The 19842-nt window shown below is 38.7% G+C and overlaps 1 protein-coding gene across 2 annotated transcripts in view; it reads right to left on the bottom strand.

The window, feature by feature from the left end:
• Positions 1 to 9344: 9344 nt before the first annotated feature.
• Positions 9345 to 19842, bottom strand: part of LOC136864413 (uncharacterized) — a 91762-nt gene continuing 81264 nt past the window's right edge. For both annotated transcript variants that reach the window (XM_068225681.1, XM_068225682.1), the window contains 2 exons: positions 17265 to 17410; positions 9345 to 10125 (listed from right to left, as the gene is read on the bottom strand). In XM_068225681.1, coding sequence (XP_068081782.1) covers positions 9418 to 10125; positions 17265 to 17410 — 854 coding nt within the window. In that variant the 3' untranslated portion in view covers positions 9345 to 9417. The remainder of the gene's footprint in view (positions 10126 to 17264; positions 17411 to 19842) is intronic.

Genomic DNA, 19842 nt, shown 5'->3' on the forward strand with positions numbered 1-19842 from the left:
GTTCCCAATTCTAGATGTGGGGCCGAAAGCCGAAAGCTCTCACACCCTTGAAAAATTGCCACAGAATAACAATCATATTGTGCACTTGGAAGAAGAAGAAGTAGTAGTCCTCCACATACTGGTCAATCAATCAATCAATCAATCAATCAATCAATCAATCAATCAATCAATCAATCAATCAATCAATCACTATTGATCTGCATTTAGGGCAGTCGCCCAGGTGGCAGATTCCCTATCTGTTGTTTTCCTAGCCTTTTCTTAAATGATTGCAAAGAAATAGGAAATTTACTGAACATCTCCCTTGGTAAGTTATTCCAATCCCTAACTCCCCTTCCTATAAACGAATATTTGCCCCAATTTGTCCTCTTGAATTCCAACTTTATCTTCATATTGTGATCTTTTCTACTTTTAAAGACACCATCCAAACTTATTCGTCTACTGATGTCCTCCCATGCCATCTCTCCACTGACAGCTCGGAACATACCACTTATTATTACATGTAACTAATCTCATTATTAGACCCTTTGTCTGCTGCTACAGAATCTTGTGGGCCTTATTGCATTACTGTGACTATTGTCTGTTGTGACTCTACTCTACAAGCAGCAGACAAAGGGATGCTTCTTCCATTCCATAAATCGAAAGAAACATAATCAGATACCAGTACTCAAAATTTGGATTGAAGCCCCCTTTTAACCATAACTTACATCAAAACAATCAACTTCCAACGGAGAGTCTGGTCGCTACAAACAAGAATTAAATATGTCAATACTTCCTCTGATCAAATTGCCAAACTGCAGCAGCAAGCCTCATCAAATCTAGAAGCCATTTTTCAACGAACTCAAGACTTCAATTCTAGATTATCATCATGACTAATCAAGCATAATGCAAAACTACAGTCTTTTTAAATAACATTATTTAGAGAGCACGTTTCTTAACTATAATTCGCAATACTGAAATGTTACTGTATTCTAGAAACCAACGCACTTCAGAAACTATGGCTCCTATATATTAACATCCAATATTTATATTTATGACTCAAATTTTAATGCCAAATTATAGTTGAATCAATTTTATTTTAACATTGCAAACAATTTTTAGCCAAATTAAAAACTGTGTTTTGGACGTCAATGTGTTTTAGAATTAAGAGTTAATCCATTTTAACATTGCAGATCATATTGTCATAATTTTTAATGTGTATGTTATTCTTGTTTTAAATATTGTTATCACTGAAATTAGATTTACATTCAATGTAATGAAATTTGTAACAACAAACCAAAAATGACAAACCTTGAGGCAATTGTATAGGCTGATGATGCTTGTGAATAAAAGCGAAACATGTCCCGGTAAATTAGTGTTGTAACATTACAACTTAGCAACACAAACTGTAATTTGTATTGAAAAGGTGGATCAAAATAACCAACAAATTGTTAGTATATCACATACCACCTAGTCGCGCAGCTCGTCTCCTTTCTACCAAGTCTTCCCAGCCCAAACTTTGCAACATTTTTGTAACGCTACTCTTTTGTCGGAAATCGCCCAGAACAAATCAAGCTGCTTTTCTTTGGATTTTTTCCAGTTCCTGAATCAAGTAATCCTGGTAAGGGTCCCATACACTGGAACCATACTCAAGTTGAGGTCTCACCAGAGACAAATATGCTCTCTCCTTTACATCTAGGATGTAATGGTGAAATTCACCAGGGCTTGTTATCATAAACAAGTGCCCTTCTGGAGGCCTGACAATCGTGGATGAAAAGAATGAACCCCGCCCCCAAGTGACTGAGTGAAATGTACAAATTGTACAGTACAATATCGTTGTATACAATTGTTGTATATTCTTTTCCAGCTCAGATGAACTCTTCGCGATTTCAGTTGCAACCCATCACTAGGAATAACTTACCAAGGGAGATGTTCAATAAACTTTCAATTAATTTGCAACCATTTAAGAAAAGGCCAGGAAAACAATAGACTGGGAATATGCCACTTGGGCGATTGCCCCAAATGCAGATCAGTAGTAAATGATTGATGAAGTTCTCCATCTGAACTGGTTTGCTGCCACCGTCTTTATGTTCTTCCAGGACTTCCCAACTGTTGCCACTTCTGCCTCCACTGTTCACTGCCATGTTATCCTTAGTCTTCCCCTTTTTCTAGCTCTCTGGGGATTCTATTTAAGAGCCTGTTTTGGTATGCCGTCAGGGCCTTGGCACAGGGTGTGTCCTATCCATTTTTGTTGTTTTATCTGGACTTCACCTATTTGTTGCTGGGAGCTCTCCCGTAGTTCTTGATTCGATATAATGTCTGGCCATCACACTCCTACATGGTTCTCGAACATGTATTTTTCAACTGTCTCCATTTCTTTGGATAAATTTTTATACCACCATTGTGCAAGTTTGAAAATCCCTTAACAGTAGAATTCGGGCGGGGTGGGAATGTTTTAGGTTAATGTTCATTCCAGATTCCAGGACGTTTATCATGCAATGCACGACAAAGCTTGTGAAGCATTTGAACTTCAGGGGCATCGTTTATGGTTTGTCCGAGTTCGAGAATTTCAGCCAGAATTGCACCTTCTGCATCCCAGAAGACTGTGCCGATAACTTGGCCAGAAGACTTCTCTGTCTTTGCTTTCTTTTTGTTTGTGAATTCAAATGGTGCCATTCAATGCTGTGTTGTTTTGTTCCTGGTTTGTAATGGTAGAACCAGCTTTCATCCCCCGTAACAATACACACAAAAAATAATCTCCTTCATTTCCATATCTCTGATGAAGGTTCTGAGTGATGTTTTGTCTCTGAACTTTGTGATCTGTGGTGAGTAATGTGGGACCCAGTGGAAAGAAACTTTTCGATAGCTTAACTCACGACTCATTTCCTGCACTGCACTGTGTCCTATTGCAAGTTTTTTAACAATTTCACTCACAGTAACACGTCTGTCTTCTTTAATGCTGCCATCAACTCTTCACATGTTGCATTCAGTGGAGGCAATTCGAGGGTGCCCACTATGCGTCTAATCTTGGATGCTCGTGATTCCATCTTTAAAATGTTTTACCCATCTCCGAACACTGCTAGCAGCCATACACACATCTCCATAAGCACCTGTAAGTCTCGGTTGAATTTCAGCAGCAGGAATTCCTTTTTTAACAAGGAATTCATTCACAGCACATTGAAAGAACAAAACATCAATTACATGTAATAAATATCATTTTTGGTCCGTATTGATGATATTTGATTGAAATAATAACATTAAGTTATTTATTAGACCACCTAATCATTACAAAATCGTCTTGGATGATTTACATAGATTTGTTAGCTAATAGTGGTACATGTTTCGCCTTTTCTGAAGGCATCATCAGCCATAGTCTTAACCTGAAATTAAAAATAAGCGTCTAAATAACATGTAATAATGAAATGAATTTTAAAATTTTAAAATCTTAAAATGTTATTTAAGACGCTTATTTTTAATTTAAGGTTAAGACTATGGCTGATGATGCCTTCAGGGAAGGCGAAACATGTACCACTATTAGCTAACAAATCTATGTAAATCATCCAAGACGATTTTGTATTGATTAGGTGGTCTAACAAATAACTTAATGTTATTATTTCAATCAAAACATCAATGTCGGCCATTTTGTAACTCCTTGCTGTGGTCACGTGATAAAAGCTATTGACCTCAGAGTACCTGCACATGATAAAAAAAGTCTGAAGATTGAGATGATGTGCATGTTTATTACATATTAAAGGACTGTGATTTTTTTTTTTTTCTCTTTGCTTTACGTCACACTGACACAGATAGGTCTTATGGCGACGATGGGATAGGAAAGGCCTAGGAGTTGGAAGGAAGCGGCCGTGGCCTTAATTATGGTACAGCCCGGCATTTGCCTGGTGTGAAAATGGGAAACCACGGAAAACCATCTTCAAGGCTGCCGACAGTGGGACTCGAACCCACTATCTCCCGATTACTGGATACTGGCTGCACTTAAGCGACTGCAGCTATGGACTGTAATTAAAGGAATAATGTTGCCCATGACATTTTATGTATGTATATATATATTCCTCCCCTGCGAACCATGTGACCTTGCCGCGGTGGGGAGGCTTGCGTGTCCCAATGAAGCAGATAGCCGAGCCGCAGGTGCAACCATATCAGATGGGTATCTGTTGAGAGACCAGACTAACGAATGGTTCATCGAAAGGGAGGTAGCAGCCTTTCGGAAGTTTCAAGGGCGGCAGTCTGGATGATTGACTGATATGGCCTTGTAATAATACTCAACATGGCTTAGCTGTGTTGATACTGCTACATGGCTGAAAGCAACGGGAAACTGCAGCCGTAACTAACTCCCGAGGACATGCAGCTCTCTCTGTATGAATGATGTACTGATGATGGCTTCCTCCCGGGTAAAATATTCCGGAGGTAAACTAGTCCCCCATTCAGATCTCCGGGTGGGGACTACACGAGAGGGGACGATCATCAGGAAGATGGATACTGACATTCTGCGAGTCAGAGCGTGGAATGTTAGAAGTTTAGATTGTTGTGGTAGATTAGAGAATCTGAAAAGGGAGATGGAGAGACTAAAGTTAGATGTAGTTGGTATAAGTGAAGTACGTTGCCAGGAAGAACAGGATTTCTGGTCAGGCGACTACTGAATTATCAACACAAAATCAAACAGAGAAAATGCAGGAGTTGGTTTAATAATGAATAAGAAAATAGCTCAGCGGGTAAGCTACTATGACCAGCATAGTGTAAGAATTATTGTCGTTAAGATAGACACCAAACCAATGCCCACCACAATAGTGCAGGTCTATATGCCTACTAGCTCAGCATATGATGAGGAAATCGAAAGAACATATGAAGAGATAGTAGATTTAATGCAATATGTAAAAGGTGACGAGAATCTAATTGTGATGGGAGACTGGAATGCAGTGGTAGGCCAAGGAAGAGAAGGTAATAGGCCCTACAGTAGGAGAATTTGGATTGGGACAAAGGAACGAAAGAGGAAGTCGGCTGGTTGAATTCTGCACTGATCATAATTTAGTCCTTGCCAATACTTGGTTCAAACACCACAAACAACGGCTTTATACGTGGACGAGACCTGGAGACACTGGAAGGTATCAGACTTCATTATGATTAGGCAGAGATTCAGAAACCAGGTGTTGGATTGCAAAACTTTCCCAGGAGCAGATGTGGACTCTGACCACAACTTGTTGGTCATGAAATGCCATCTGAAGCTGAAGAAATTGAAGAATGGAAAGAATGCAAATTTTAAAAAAATGGGATCTAGACAAGTTGAAAGAAAAGAGTGTGAGGGACTGTTTCAAGGAACATGTTGCAAAAGGACTAAATGAAAAGGCTGAAGGAAACACAATAGAGGAAGAGTGGATTGTCATGAAAAAGGAAGTCAGCAGGGCTGCTGAAGATATGTTAGGAAGGAGAAAAAGTCAACTAAGAATCAGTGGATAACTCAGGAGATACTAGACCTGATTGATGAACGATGAAAATACAAGAATGCTAGAAATGAAGAGGGCAGAAAAGAATACAAGCGATGAAAGAATGAAGTGGACAGAAAGTGCAAGGTAGCTAAGGAAGACTGGCTGAAGGAGAAGTGCAAGGATGTCGAAGGTTGTATGGTCCTAAGAAAGATAGATGCTGCATACAGGAAAATCAAGGAAACCTTTGGAGAAAGGAAATCTAGGTGTATGAATATTAAGAGCTTAGATGGAAAGCCACTTCTAGGGAAAGAATACAAAGCAGAAAGATGGCAGGAACATATCCAACAGTTGTAGCAAGGTGAAGATGTAGATAATTTGGTTCTGGAACAAGAAGAGGCTGTTGATGCTGATTAAATAGGAGACCCAATTTTGAGGTCAGAGTTTAACAGAGCTGTGAGCGACCTAAATAGGAACAAGGCACTTGGAATTGATGACATTCCCTCTGAATTACTGACTGGTTTAGGAGAAACCAGCTTGGCAAGGTTATTCCATTTAGTTTGTAAGATGTATGAGACAGGAGAAGTCCCATCTGATTTTCAGCAGAATGTTGTTATACCTATTCCCAAGAAAGCCGGTGCTGACAGGTGTGAAAACTATCGCACGATTAGTTTAGTAACGCATGCCTGCAAAATTTTAACACGTATTGTTTACAGAAGAATGGAAAAACAAGTTGAAGCTGAGTTGGGAGAAGATCAGTTTGGCTTCAGAAGAAATGTAGGAACACGTGAAGCAATCCTGGCTTTACGTCTGATCTTAAAGAATTGAATCAAGGACAAGCCCACGTACATGGCATTCATAGATCTAGAAAAGGCACTTGATAATGTCGATTGGACCAAGCTAAGCCTGAATAGTGTTTTTAAAAATAGGAAAGATAACAATATGAAGATAAAGTTGGAATTCAAGAAGACAAATTGGGGCACATATTAATTTATAGGAAGAGGAGTAAGAGATTGGAATAACTTGGCAATGTTCAGTAAATTTCCAAATTCTTTGCAATTATTTAAGAAAAGTCTAGGTAAAGAACAGATAGGGAATTTGCCTAGGTGACTGCCACAAGTGCAGATCAGTAGTGATCGATCAATGGCATTACTCCCATGAAGTAATTTTTTTATTATTTAACGTATGATGAATACAATAATACATACAATATGTACAACAACCATGTCAAGATCATAACTAAAGTTCCATATCAAAAATTGAGAGCCAGAAAAGAGCTTCACTTGAGATACAGTGTAAGTCCTCTATAGAGCCTCCATAAGCATGCAAAGGACACTCAAATGTGATGTGATCCACTGTCTGCTCTTCTTCTACACAGTCACATTGCGGTGATGTCTTCCATCCCCATTTGAAGAGAGTGGCTCCACATCTACCTTGGCCGGTCCTAATTCAGTTTAGCGTCCTCCACTGCTGTCTGGGGAGGGAAAATCCATCTGGGAATTTGCAGGGGTTCTTAATGATGTGATAACGAGTATTGCTGTTACCATTGTTCTAGGCATCCGATACATTAAAGGAGGTGTCCTGCAGATTCATTGCAGTACGCCAAGATGGGTGTCTGGATTCAGTCGTTCAGCTGGAGAAGCTCCTATGTCAGAATGAATAAGGAGGTGAGGATTATATTCTATTTTCTTCCATAAGTTAAGCAATGACTGATGATCTAAGTGATGGAGGTGGTATGTGGCTTAGGGTGGGAAGCCAGTGTGTGTTATTGGTCAGATACAACCTGTAATGATACGCACTACTTAGTTCAGCTGGGTGTCTACTAGCCCATTGTGAGCACTGTTAAGCCAGGTTGAGCAGTAATATTCAGCGATGGAATAAAAGTGCAAGAGCAGTGGATCCCAGGATTTGAGCATTAGCACCCCAGGATGTACCTGCCGGCTTTTGAAGCATGTTATTCCTGGTCTTGATCTTGGCTGGGTACAAACCAACCACACCATTGAGAGGAGAGAATCTACAGTACTGTAGCAACCCAAAATACCTGGGAGTCACCCTGGACAGGTCCTTGAACTACAAGAAGAGAAATTATTAGATACCTTAACATGATACATTAAGCTAGTTCAGGCCACTCCAGTCTTCTTACATTCACTCGGCTATGGAGTACCATAGATTTACAAAAAACCATTTATAAAGACGTCGTTTGAAAATGTTTAATGATGATGGAATCTCGACTTAAGATCCGAGGTAAAACCAATGAGCTTCTAAGTAGTCATTAATGGAATTTCATGGCTTGACCAACAACTGTTTACAAAGAACCAATGATTAATGGTTCACTGAGTCTTCTCCATCTCTCGTTCACACTCGTTGACTGACCGACTGAGGCCTCTTCATCTAGTAGACTTCTTCACTGTTCCGCTTCCGTTTAACTAATGACTGACGCTACAATATGCATCCACCTTTTATAGACGTTGGTTGACACAGCTACGTAATCTCCAGAAATAACGACATACTCCCACAACGCCTCAAACTGTTGCATGTAATGGTGAAATCCCCTGGGGCGGCTGAGTCTCTGAGCGAATTGCTAAAGGCTCACGATGACGTAGCCATGACGTAGCAATGACTTGGCAGAATCGCCAGCAATATTGCACAATGTAACGATGCCATATCCAACATCTGATATATAACAATTCTCACTGTACATGTATTGAGTGTTATTTTTCGAGTTAAATGCAGTTTTATAATATTTGTAAAATTAGTCAGCGACTTAGGAATGTCTCAGTACGTCAGTCGGTTCAGGATATTTTAGCGCATTACAATCAGAATAATGACGCTAAAATAACTGGGCACGATGGTCAGATGCTGCTTTGTGATATACCGCCATTACTAGCAATGTTGCATGTGAGCAAGCGACACATCAATAGGCTCACGGTACCGCACCGCCCAAGGTTATCAACCAAGAGAGCTTGCCCGGCCATACACTGACAGACTGACACAGAAGTTGTTCACAATTGAACTTACATTTCTCTGTTGATTTTTTGGCGAGCTTTCACTAGGAGGAAATAAAATACACTAGAGATCGATTTTTGTTTCAGAACACTAGGTCCTCTTACAATTTCCTTAACTTATTTTCATACTTTGGTAGTATCCTTTCTGTGCGCTGTAACTGTGAGCAAGATGTGGAGAAGAGAATTGGTGCTGCCCATGGAGCATTTGGACGACTATCACACTGGGTGTTCATGACTAAAGACCTGACCGTGAAGACGAAACTCATGGTGTACCACACTGTTGTCATCACAACATTGCTGTATGGTTCTAAAACTTGGACCCTTTACTGATGTGACTTGAAAAAGCCTGAGCGCTTCCGCCAACGAGAACTTCGATCCATCCTTAGGATCAAAAGGGAAGAACATGTTACCAACATTGCTGTTCCTGAGAAAACGTATGCCAAAAGCATAGAATCATCCATCACTGATCATCAGCTTAGATGGATGGACCATGTTCGTTGGATGAGTGATACCAGATTTCCATGCCAAATCCTGTATGGTGAACTTTGTTCCGGCACCAGACCTCATGGAGGCCCCATGAGGCGCTACAAGGACCAGCTTAAGATGACAGGTCTAAATCCACAAAAGGGACACGCTTGCTCAAGGCCGTACAATTTGGCGGCAGACCATCCCCGCTGCTGTCAATCTGTTTGAAGGGGAATGATGCAGATTTGAATAGGCCAGGAAAGAAGCACGAAAACTCCGTGCAGCACAACCACGCCCTCTTCCAACAATTCTGTGCAATATGTATGGACGCTTATTCCATGCTAGAATTGGTCTGTTCAACCATCAAAAGTATATCCACAGACACCCTGTATTTAGGAGGGGAAAAGGTGCAACAAAAAGGTATCTGTATAAAATACAATCAAATATAGCAATTACAAACACATTATATAACATAAAATAGTACAAAATTATTTAATTACCCAGAAACTATACATGAAAATCCTGTCTTTAAAATCTCATAACTGCAAATCACACAAACTTATTCTGTTAGGTTCATAAGGCCTTGAGTCTTCATCTACCAGTTGATTATATTCCCCTTGCTTATTTATGTTATTTTCAGAAATCTGTCGTAATTGTTCTTCTTCAGATAACACTTCATGAAGGTCATGAGGATAAATAAGGAGCGTGTTTTCATCATTGTCCACTAGAGGAAATTCTCCAGGCCTGAATTCCACACTCAACTCTGGTGCTATTTCAGGAAGGCTTTCTAATTCACTCCTGACACAAGTTTCAGCAGCATATGACAAAGGCTCTCTGACATCTTTAGCTGCATGGTCAAATGCATGTAAGAGTTTTGTACCTTGAGAAGAAAACTTCAATTTACTACTAGGTGTCAAACATTTTGATAAGAGATTAAATCTTGAAAGCCTAGGAAATCTGGAGCTCTGATGTAAGAACCACACCATTTCATTTAGTTCTTTCAGCAAGGAGAATCGTCGAAGATTTTTCGCCTTGAGTGGAATATCTTCTTCACTGCAATATGAAAGTAGGACGGAGATGAATATTTTATCACTATAACAGAGATGTTCTGCCAGAAGGTTCAGCCCAACACCACCTAAATTGCGATATCTTCCTACTTCGTGCTTCAAAACCTGAGGTGGTGATGAAAGTACCATCACAGCATCAGCTTCAGAGAACGCCTCTTGACACCAATCAAAAGGATCCTGCAGGAAAGAATGATAAAAATTACAACAGAAAAATTCATAAATTTACATTATCTGTATGAATAAAGATGCTGTAAATGGAGAACGGTCAAAAATTACATATCAGGAGAACTAGACTTAAGGAGAATGAAAAATATAATACAGGGAATTATTTTTGGCCTTTGTCCAAAGCCAAGTATAGCTTCTACTGGGCTTAGGCCGCACTGGTCACCATCTCTGTTGACTGTCATCGGAAAAACCGCTTGGTCACGATGTTTCAACGATTTTAATTCTAATTTGTATGTTTGTCTACCGTTATCAAAAAACGCACGGATGATTGCAACTGAATTTATGACCTGGTTATGGGATTTCACTGAAGCCATGAAGAGGGAAAAGAGGCACGTCTTACTTGTCACAAGACAGAGCTGCTTAGCAATGTAACAATTGAATTCATACCATTGAACTGCACAGGATTCCTTCAACCTCCAGCTGGAGTCATAAAATGCTTTAAAGTACATTACCGCTGCCATCAGGTCATACACATCAGAGTGTGCATTAATAATGATGTGCCAATCAAACTATCACTTCAGAAATTCTTATCTACATTTGAGGAAGTGCGTAATGAAGACATACTGAAGATCACACAGAATGATGAGGATTTAGAGTTGGAAGATGAGGCTGAAATGAGGACACATAAGCAGGCATGTGTAGGAAGGGAGGTAATGGAAAATAAGTCTGCAACAAGATATAAAAGAAATAATACACAAATAAACAGGCTTATTACCTATGGCAAACCGAGAATGATAGAAACAAACATTTCAAACCGAAAATGATAGGAACAAACATTACCTCGAGATGTAGTAGTCATAGACCCAACTCCAAACTTGGAGAGCCGTACAGGATAACATTTTAAAACATTTTGAAACGTTCATAAGACCTTCTGTAAGAGATGAAAGCCACATAACAAAACACAGTCTCCATCCTATATTTCTTTCTCACCATCCGACTCTCAAAGATCACATAACGTGCAGATAAGATAGATAAGACAGAAAGAAATGCTTTGGCGATCCTCATGGCATGAGCTGCCATCTGTCTAAATAGGGATAAATTTACACATCGGATACGGCATACATGATGCCAAGCAGCCACGACAGACTGACATCGCGGTATCTGAAGAATATGAAAACAAGACAAGCAGGTTACAAGGTGTGGCTCAACCTTTTAACATAGCTATTGAGGCTGATGAGTAGGGCTCGGAAATTGAGGAAAATCTTTTTTTCCCCTTGAGTGTCCAAAGACGAGGCCCAGCATAATACATGTTCATTCTGGGTCATTATAGGCAAGAAAATGGTGGGTTTTATTAGTCCTTTTTTTTTTTTTTTTTGGCCTATTGGTCCTTTTTGCCTTTTTAAAGGTGTTAACAACATTTCTCTAATAAATACATGTATTTGAGCCACATCTGAAAAGAGAGAAAATGAAACGAAACTAGTGTTAAACAAAACCAGAGTTATCAAATTATGTACAAGACAAGTGAAATACTGAAAGGAGAACATTTTGATGCAACTGTTTTTACTTCCGTATGAACCCTTAACATCCACTGATGTGGAGATAAGTTTCTCAATTTTTCACAACCTGCTGCCTGAAACAAACCCGGAGATGACTATTGTGATACACTGCAAGGCCAGCTGAGGTGAGGTTTTGGAGTTCCAATTTCTGTAACCCTAGTGTGGTTAAGCCACATGTGATTCCAGTTATACTGATTTCCTTCTCCAGGATGTCCATTGTGGGTTCGCTGAGTACATACTAGGTGGAAAATATATTTCAATTTTATGGGCCTTATTTTTTGATGAAATGAAACTGTTGATTTTGGTGTTATAACTGACAATATTTCGTGAAATAAACTTTCATACATATCGATGTTTCTTGTAATATCTTCCTTATAGTATGGGGTAAATCTAACTAATTTTGAAGCTCGATTGCTGCAGTCGCTTAAGTGCGGGTAGTATCCAGTATTCGGGAGATAGTGGGTTCGAACTCCACCGTCGACAGCCTTGAGGATGATTTTCCGTAGTTTCCCAGTTTCACACCAGGCAAATGTTGGGGCTGTACCTTAATTAAGGCCATGGCCACTTCCTTTCCACTCCTATCCCATCGTCACCGTAAGACCTATCTGTGTCGGTGCGAGTAAAGCAACTTGTAAAAAAAAAGTACAGCAACTAATTTTGTGATTCGGAATTTTAAAGTGAACTCTTGTAAAGTATTAAAATTGTTATTAAATCTTAGAACAACTAAATATAAAAAATGTTATAGAAATAAATACCTGTATATAAATCACCGATACCTCAAAATGAAGTTAGGTGATCTGCCCTGTAATATGAATTTATACGTAGCCTACATTTTTTTTTACATTTTGAATCACTTGTCTACAAAGTACAAACTAAGCATGATTTCAACATTATCAGGATGCAGAGCTGTGTGACGGTCAGAAAGTATCTTTGTGTAAGCAGAGAAGCCCCTTTCATTGACAACATTAGACGTCTGAAACCGTAATGCTTGCGAACACTTGGATGAAAATTCCCTGTGGTCTTCTATCAAACCACCTAAAACTTCACTAACGTCTTCTTTCTTCTCCTGTACCAGATGTGCTTGCACTATATTTTTCAAAGTCATATAGCCCTGGAAGACATTCGTGGAAATGCTGGTGCTGCCCCGACTAGGGATGAGTAGTTCAGACAGTTAAGGCGCTGGCTTTCTGAGCCCAAGTTGGCAGGCTCAGTCCGGTGGTATTTGAAGGTGTTGAAATGCGTCGGCTTTTGTTGCGTCTATTACAAACTGTTCTCTATCATATTTCAGCTTCTTTGCGATGCGTACAGTATCGTCGATTATTTGCTGCTTATAATTATGTTCATTTGCTTCATTCTTCTTCTTTTTGTGTTCCTGATTCTCTTCAGTGTTTATTGGATGTGTCTTTCATTTACCACATAATATGAATATTACAGTACTTGCACATTGGAATATTTCTTGCAGCATCAAATACATAGAAAGCCTCACTGATGTATTCCTCGGCCCTTGAAAAAAAAAGAACCGGCTGTGACTTTAGTTTTCGGCATTTTAATACCTAAATGCTGGACATTTTCCAGTAGCGAATTCTCACTGCCAAAGAGTATAATGCACACTGCTGTATCTACGACCGATCTTGCTACGACTGATCTTGCTACGACCGCAACACCATTTGCTATAATCGATAACATATACTGATTTTAATGACAGCCTTTGAGATCACGGAACTGAATACACATACTTCCGATACACAGTGCTCATCACTTCGTGTGCGTTTGTGTAGAGAATATACAGCCTATCAAGCAACTGAGAAGAAAACTACAACAGTCACATTCTCAGAAGCATTTCAACGTTTATTGGAGAGCTCTTCCAGTACTATTTTTCATTTTTCACATCAAGTGGACTATATTTAGTGATTATTTGTGCAATTTGTGCAATAAATCATATTTTGAGAGTTCAATATGCTAAAATATGGTACTTTAATTACCTACAAGGTCATATAGGCAAGAAAGAAGATCTGAAAAAAATTTGTGCATATCGCTATTACCAAAAAACATGCCCTCTAGTCATTCTAAAGTTTGCAAGTACTTTTTTTAACAAACATGGAATTCCTTTCTATATTATGTTAATCTAAAAATATATGATGTCTGTAAGAAGAAGCATGGGGAGATATCTGTGAGAGGCTTCAGTTGGAAAATAATTATATCAGCAGGACTGACCACAAATATAAAATTAGAAGGAATTTTAGCAGAAGCGATTGGGGTAAATTTTCATTCATTGGGAAGGGTGTGAAGGAGTGGAACAGTTTACCAGGGGTAGTGTTTGATCCTTTTCCAAAATCTGTACAGATATTCAAGAAGAGAATAAACAGCAATAGAGAAAATAAATGAAGTGTTAGAGGGCATTCGACCAGTGCAGGTTATTGTAAATAAAATTTAAAAAATGTGTGTGAATAAATTAATTCCATCTCCTGGTCTAAGGAGTTTGGACAGCCAACGTAGAGGACTGCCTGTAGGGGTGAGCTGCTGCTGCTGCTGCTGCTGCTGCTGCTGCTGCTGCTAAGTACAGTGGGGACTTCGAGGGCCCTGGGACCGCTACGGTAGCTGTGAAGGCCCTCCAGGAACTCTGAAAAGTGGTGGTGAAAGGGGCTCTGGTTAAGACGCAGCAGGTCGTTATGCTACTTAGGTTCCAGAAAAAAATATATATATATATATAAATAAATAAATAAGTACATAAATGCAATGTAAATTTTAATCTTATACCAGTTGTATAGTATCATTTGAAGTAATTCCACATACTTAATATCAGTTGACTATATTTGTAAGTAGTACAGGAGATATTATAAGTAGAATTTTGTAAACAATATAAATTTATTGAGGATGAGCTGTGTTTAATAGAAAAAATTGTTAGCGTAAATTGTGTAACATTGTATTATAGGAAAATTTTCTTCTCTTGTTAATTTAATATTCAGTGCTTGACAATAATGTATTTTAGTGTACTATTTGCCACCGAGGTAGATACCTTATTTGCAAATAAAGAGAATTTGATTTGATTTGATTTGAAGAAGTATTTCACTCATATTTTTTCACCGCATGTTGCATACCACCAGAATTTTGCATTTTTAAACATTATATTCCTTCATTAGATATTTCATTAAAACTTAAATTATGAATGAATTTGCATCACATTTTGTACGTTTTCTTTGCCAGTTTTAAGGTCCTTTTTTTTCAGGATATTTTTAGGCCCATTTATGGTTTTTTTGGCAATTTATAGGGCTTCAACATCCGTGCCCTACTGAAAAGATGGCTAATTTTATGATCAGGTGCAAATAACAATGGATAAAACATGAAGACAAGTTGCGTTTCTTCTGATTGGAGATGGAATGTCCAAGTCAGAAATAGTAAAGACTTTTGTACTTTAACGAAAATGATGATGATGATGATGATGATGATGATGCTTGTTGTTTAAAGGGGCCTACCATCGAGGTCATCGGCCCCTAATGGTACGAAATGAGACGAAATGAAATGACAAATTAAAAGTCCAAAAGCCTCCACTGACCAGAATTCAAAACATGAGGGCGAAGAATGCATGGATGGAGATGATTTTAAAACAATCAGTGGATCCGACGCGCAAAGTCTCGCATTCACAAAAACTGACGTGAAACAATAGTATTACTGACCAAGGGACTGCGTCTATAGCATAATACTAAATCGACAACGCTGTTAGTCCAAAATGGTCCAAAATCCAAGTCATCAGCCTCTCATAATGGTACTTATCGTTAGGAAAGTAGAACCATGGCATTTGTCATGTTGCGGTACTAATCAAAAGTAGCTTAGACTCGTGGCATTCCACACAGTATGGTACGAAACACAGGTAATGAAATTTGCAAAGGGAATACAGACCTATGGTGTTTCGCACACTGCGGCGCTATTTACAGGCAACGCAAACCTATACATGCAACGCAAACCTATGATGTTCCTCACAAAATTGGACTAACCACAGGGACCCGGGCTATCCCGGGGTGTTCCTCACATAGTGGGTACTAAGCATAGGCAAGGCAGAACCATGGTATCGTTCATCCCATGGTGTTGCTCATATAGGGGTATGAATCACAGGTACTGTAGAAGCCGCCAACGTACTCTATTGCTACTAATCACAAACCTATATGGTACCTAACATAGTGGTACTACGCACAAGTAAAAGCGACTCATGGTGTTCCCCGCGTGGTGGTACAAAGCACAAGTAGTCTCATGGTTCTAATTTGATCATCCCTTGGTCGCCCCTTTTAGTCGCCTCTTACGGCATACAGGGGATACCGTGGGTGTAGTCTTCGTCTGTGTTCCCCACCCACTCGGGGTTAGTGTGTTTGGTCCGCGAGAGGTATTTTATTTTCCTCAAGTCTGCCGGCAAGCCGGTTAGGACCCCCCTCTCCGCCATCTGGGACGCGCCACGTGGGAATATCACCTCTCCCCCTGCTACGCCAGCATAGTAGGTTCGTGGCTTTAACGAAAAATGCATAGCGAAGTTACTGTCTCATCACCATGACGACGTAGGTAAACAGCTATGTCTATTGGCTTGATATCAAACTGCGTACATCCTTGCTTCTGTTGCCTTCCACAGATATATCTGAGAGACTGACAAGAATAATGGAGTGTTGACCATCATACTTGAACTGTTCAATAAAAAATACAATCTTTCAGTGAAAGTAATGAATCCTTGTTTTCCATTCTATCAATAAACATGAGATTGAGCGTCCCACCTGCTTATGTACTAGAATACTATGAATAAGGTAAGATTTCCCAAAAACCAAATAGTGTATTTGATTTTAATTGATCTGGTTTAGCATATTATGGTGCATATTTGATTTTACATTTTTCATATATGTGCATGCATATTTTACCATGTGACTGAACATAAAAATTTGGGCTCTAATGATGACATTGTCTCTCACTGAAAAACTCGAGGTTTTAGAGTTAGCTAAGCTGGTTTCTGATTGCAGGATCTTCGGCTCTATTAGTAGGGCACTACCTCCATCACATCTTATAAGCTCAGACAGGCCACCATGCTACTTAATAAGACGGCAGTGAAGTGACTTTAGATTTTCTTTTACTCACTTTGTGACTGCCTTAGAATTGTTGATAAACTTAACCATAATAGGTATCGGATTTGATCCTGTATCGACTTGTCTAAATCTATTAAAGAAACTATTTAAAATAGTTTAAGATGTGTACACCTTGTCAATACACCTTTAATGATTGAAAATAGCCTTTCATGGCCTAAATTCTATGTCTACAGTGGCCAAAACCGTCTCCCACCAACAAGTGGCAGCATCACAAGTAGGCTACAATGTTTCTGTGTACTGAATAAAGTTGAACTAGTGATTTTGCGTTCCAAAAAGTTCAGCGACATTTATATTTTACCTTTATTTCATGGAGGATTGGAGGTGTTTGATTTCATATTTATTTTATAATTTACAATAATTAAAATTGTACTGATAAGGTGGACACAACATAAACTATTTTAAATAGTTTCTTTAATAGACTGCCTTAGAATTTTTAAAGTAACCTATATACATAGAGTTATATAAATAAATTACATACCATGTGGTCAGTTAAATGTACATCCGTTTCATCTATTCGGGCATCAATGTAACATTTCGTCCTCAGGTAATCAGCTAACGCTACCATGGCATCCAAATGAGTCTGACGAGATCTCTCATAGACCATGAGAACAGTAGGTGGCTTAGCTGTAAATAATAATGCACCAAACTGATTAAATACTCCTTGTAAAACTGTTCTATTTCATGATATTGTAAGATGTCTACTCACTTTTAAGAGTGAACAAATCAGAGCAATAGTGGCCTAACCAATATTTTTGGATGAAGTGTGATATCAGCCTGTATTAGCCTTTTATGGTCTAAACTCTGTGTCTGCAGTGGACAAAACTGTCTCCCACCAACATGTACCAGTATAACAATTACAATGTTTCTGTGTACTGAATAAAGTTTTTACTAGCGATTTTGTGTTCCAAAAAGTTCAGTGACATTTATTTTTTACCTTCAGTAACATTTATATTTTACCTTTCTTTCACATGGAAGACTGAAGGTGTTTGATTTCATATTTTCATATTTAGATATAGATAGATTTATTTATTGTCAACAGGTTATTTTCAAAATTATAGATAATTGAATTAAACATTATATACAACAAATACGACTTAAATAACACTAATTTCCTAAAAGATTAACAAAGTTTAAACTAAACCAGAGATGTTTGTATACACATATTTACACCACCTTAAATAAATAAATAAATAAATAAATAAATAAATAAATAAATAAATAAATAAATAAATAAATAAATAAATAAATAAAATGAATCTCCTTAAATAATTGTCATGATTAAACTACATCTAGGGGCATTTATATATTTTACAGAGAGTACCGGTACCGTACATTCGTGAGGTCGTTAGAGCACGCCGTCTACTTAGATGGGGATGAGTGAAAAAAGTCAACTGATTCACCCACCTTATTAAGTGATTTTAGTGCCCTCAGCAGCCATAAGTTTGCCCAAGCCACAGTTCTTACTTTAGGCCGATGGTAAATGTACCTCTGCCTAGCATTGCGACGAGGAACATGTGATGGAATCAACTCAAATGATGTTGAGCAATCCACTCTATTCGTCAGACACTTATAAAGAAGGAGGGCACTGGCCCATCTGCAGTGCGACTGCAATGTCCTCATACTTATAGTCTCACAAAAAGGCCCTTAATCAGATGAAGAGAGAGAAATACCCAAACCTTTGTAGCTGATCCATTCATGAACCTTATTTTGGGGTCTTTCCAAGTTTTGTATTAAATACTGCTGAGAAGGCAGCCACACCTCACAACAGTATTCTAACGATGGCCTGATTAGAGTGCAAAACAAAGTTATCAAGAGTTCTAGGAGAAAAAGGTTCGGTGCAGTTTCTTTTCAAAAAGCCAAGTAATTTAAACCCTTTCCTAGAAACCTTGTCTAAATGTTTCTTGAAGGAAAGATTGTAACAGTTTGAAAGTATCACACCAAGATAATTTATTTAATTCATATGAGCTATTTGAAACTTGCATAAATGGTAGGGGTAATTTACCGTTTCCAACTTAAGTGAAAATGTAATTGCATTGCATTTTGAGGTATTCAAATCAAGTAGAAACTGTACCGGTTGGTACACCCCGATCCCGCAAAATTAAAATGTGCGCCTAAAAAGTATCCCCTACTGGAGAAACTCTGAACTTTAAAATCGGTATTAAATCAAAGGTTTCTTGGAAGATGTCACTACTGTAAATTTTGAAGTGTTCTGAACTGTGTCTATTTCGATTTGTGTTTGTTTGCTCTGTAGCAAGAAGTGTGGATATTCTCTTCTAGATGTCACTACATAAAAACTATAACTGTGCACCCTGGAGCGAAGTGAACAAACTGTTTTTGAAGAAATTTTGTATCCATAAGTTTGTTCTTTGTTAAATTTCTTTCTTTCATTTTTTGGGTTGGCAATATTGATCTCTGTTTCCGCCAGTTTTAAATTCAGCCAATCCTGAATTTTCTAAATTAATTTTCCACCAATCCTAGATTTCTTCTTCAGTTTTGACATGTAATCTTTAGCCGACCAATAAAAGGTAGTGGGCGGGACAGTTTTACTCACGAAAGGTCTCGAACTTTCCCCGAGCATATAAAACTGCTGAGGTTCATGGCTCGTCGCCACTCCATCGACAACTCGCTTTATGTGCGATTATGTAGCAGGGGGCGGGAAGCGCCTTTTTCTTCGGGCAGCAGTTCATCAACAAGGTAATGGCCGTTTAAGAACTTTATTTCTTGCTAGCTCAGCAGTTTTAAACCGCGGGGGGAAGGTTCGAATCCTTTTCAATGTAAACCTTACTATATTCATGTAAATTAACCGCAATTTGGGATAGAGAGTGCTTAACCCTCTCGAGCTCCCGCTCATGTTGTTTTGAGGTGACTACGTTTTTATAACCGATTTTCTTCTCTTCTTAATGTAATATATTATTCTTCTACGAGTCACCTCCCTAGTATGGGATTAGCCCCTGTATATCTGGCCGAGTGCCACCTAGGTTTTAAGAAGTGTCATGTAGGAGTGCTAGGAGTGCAAGCTACGCCTCCAGTCAATTTGGTTTTTTTGGGCCATTTAA

Source organism: Anabrus simplex, chromosome 1 (genome assembly GCF_040414725.1).
Source record: "Anabrus simplex isolate iqAnaSimp1 chromosome 1, ASM4041472v1, whole genome shotgun sequence".
Classification (NCBI taxonomy): Eukaryota; Metazoa; Arthropoda; class Insecta; order Orthoptera; family Tettigoniidae; genus Anabrus; species Anabrus simplex.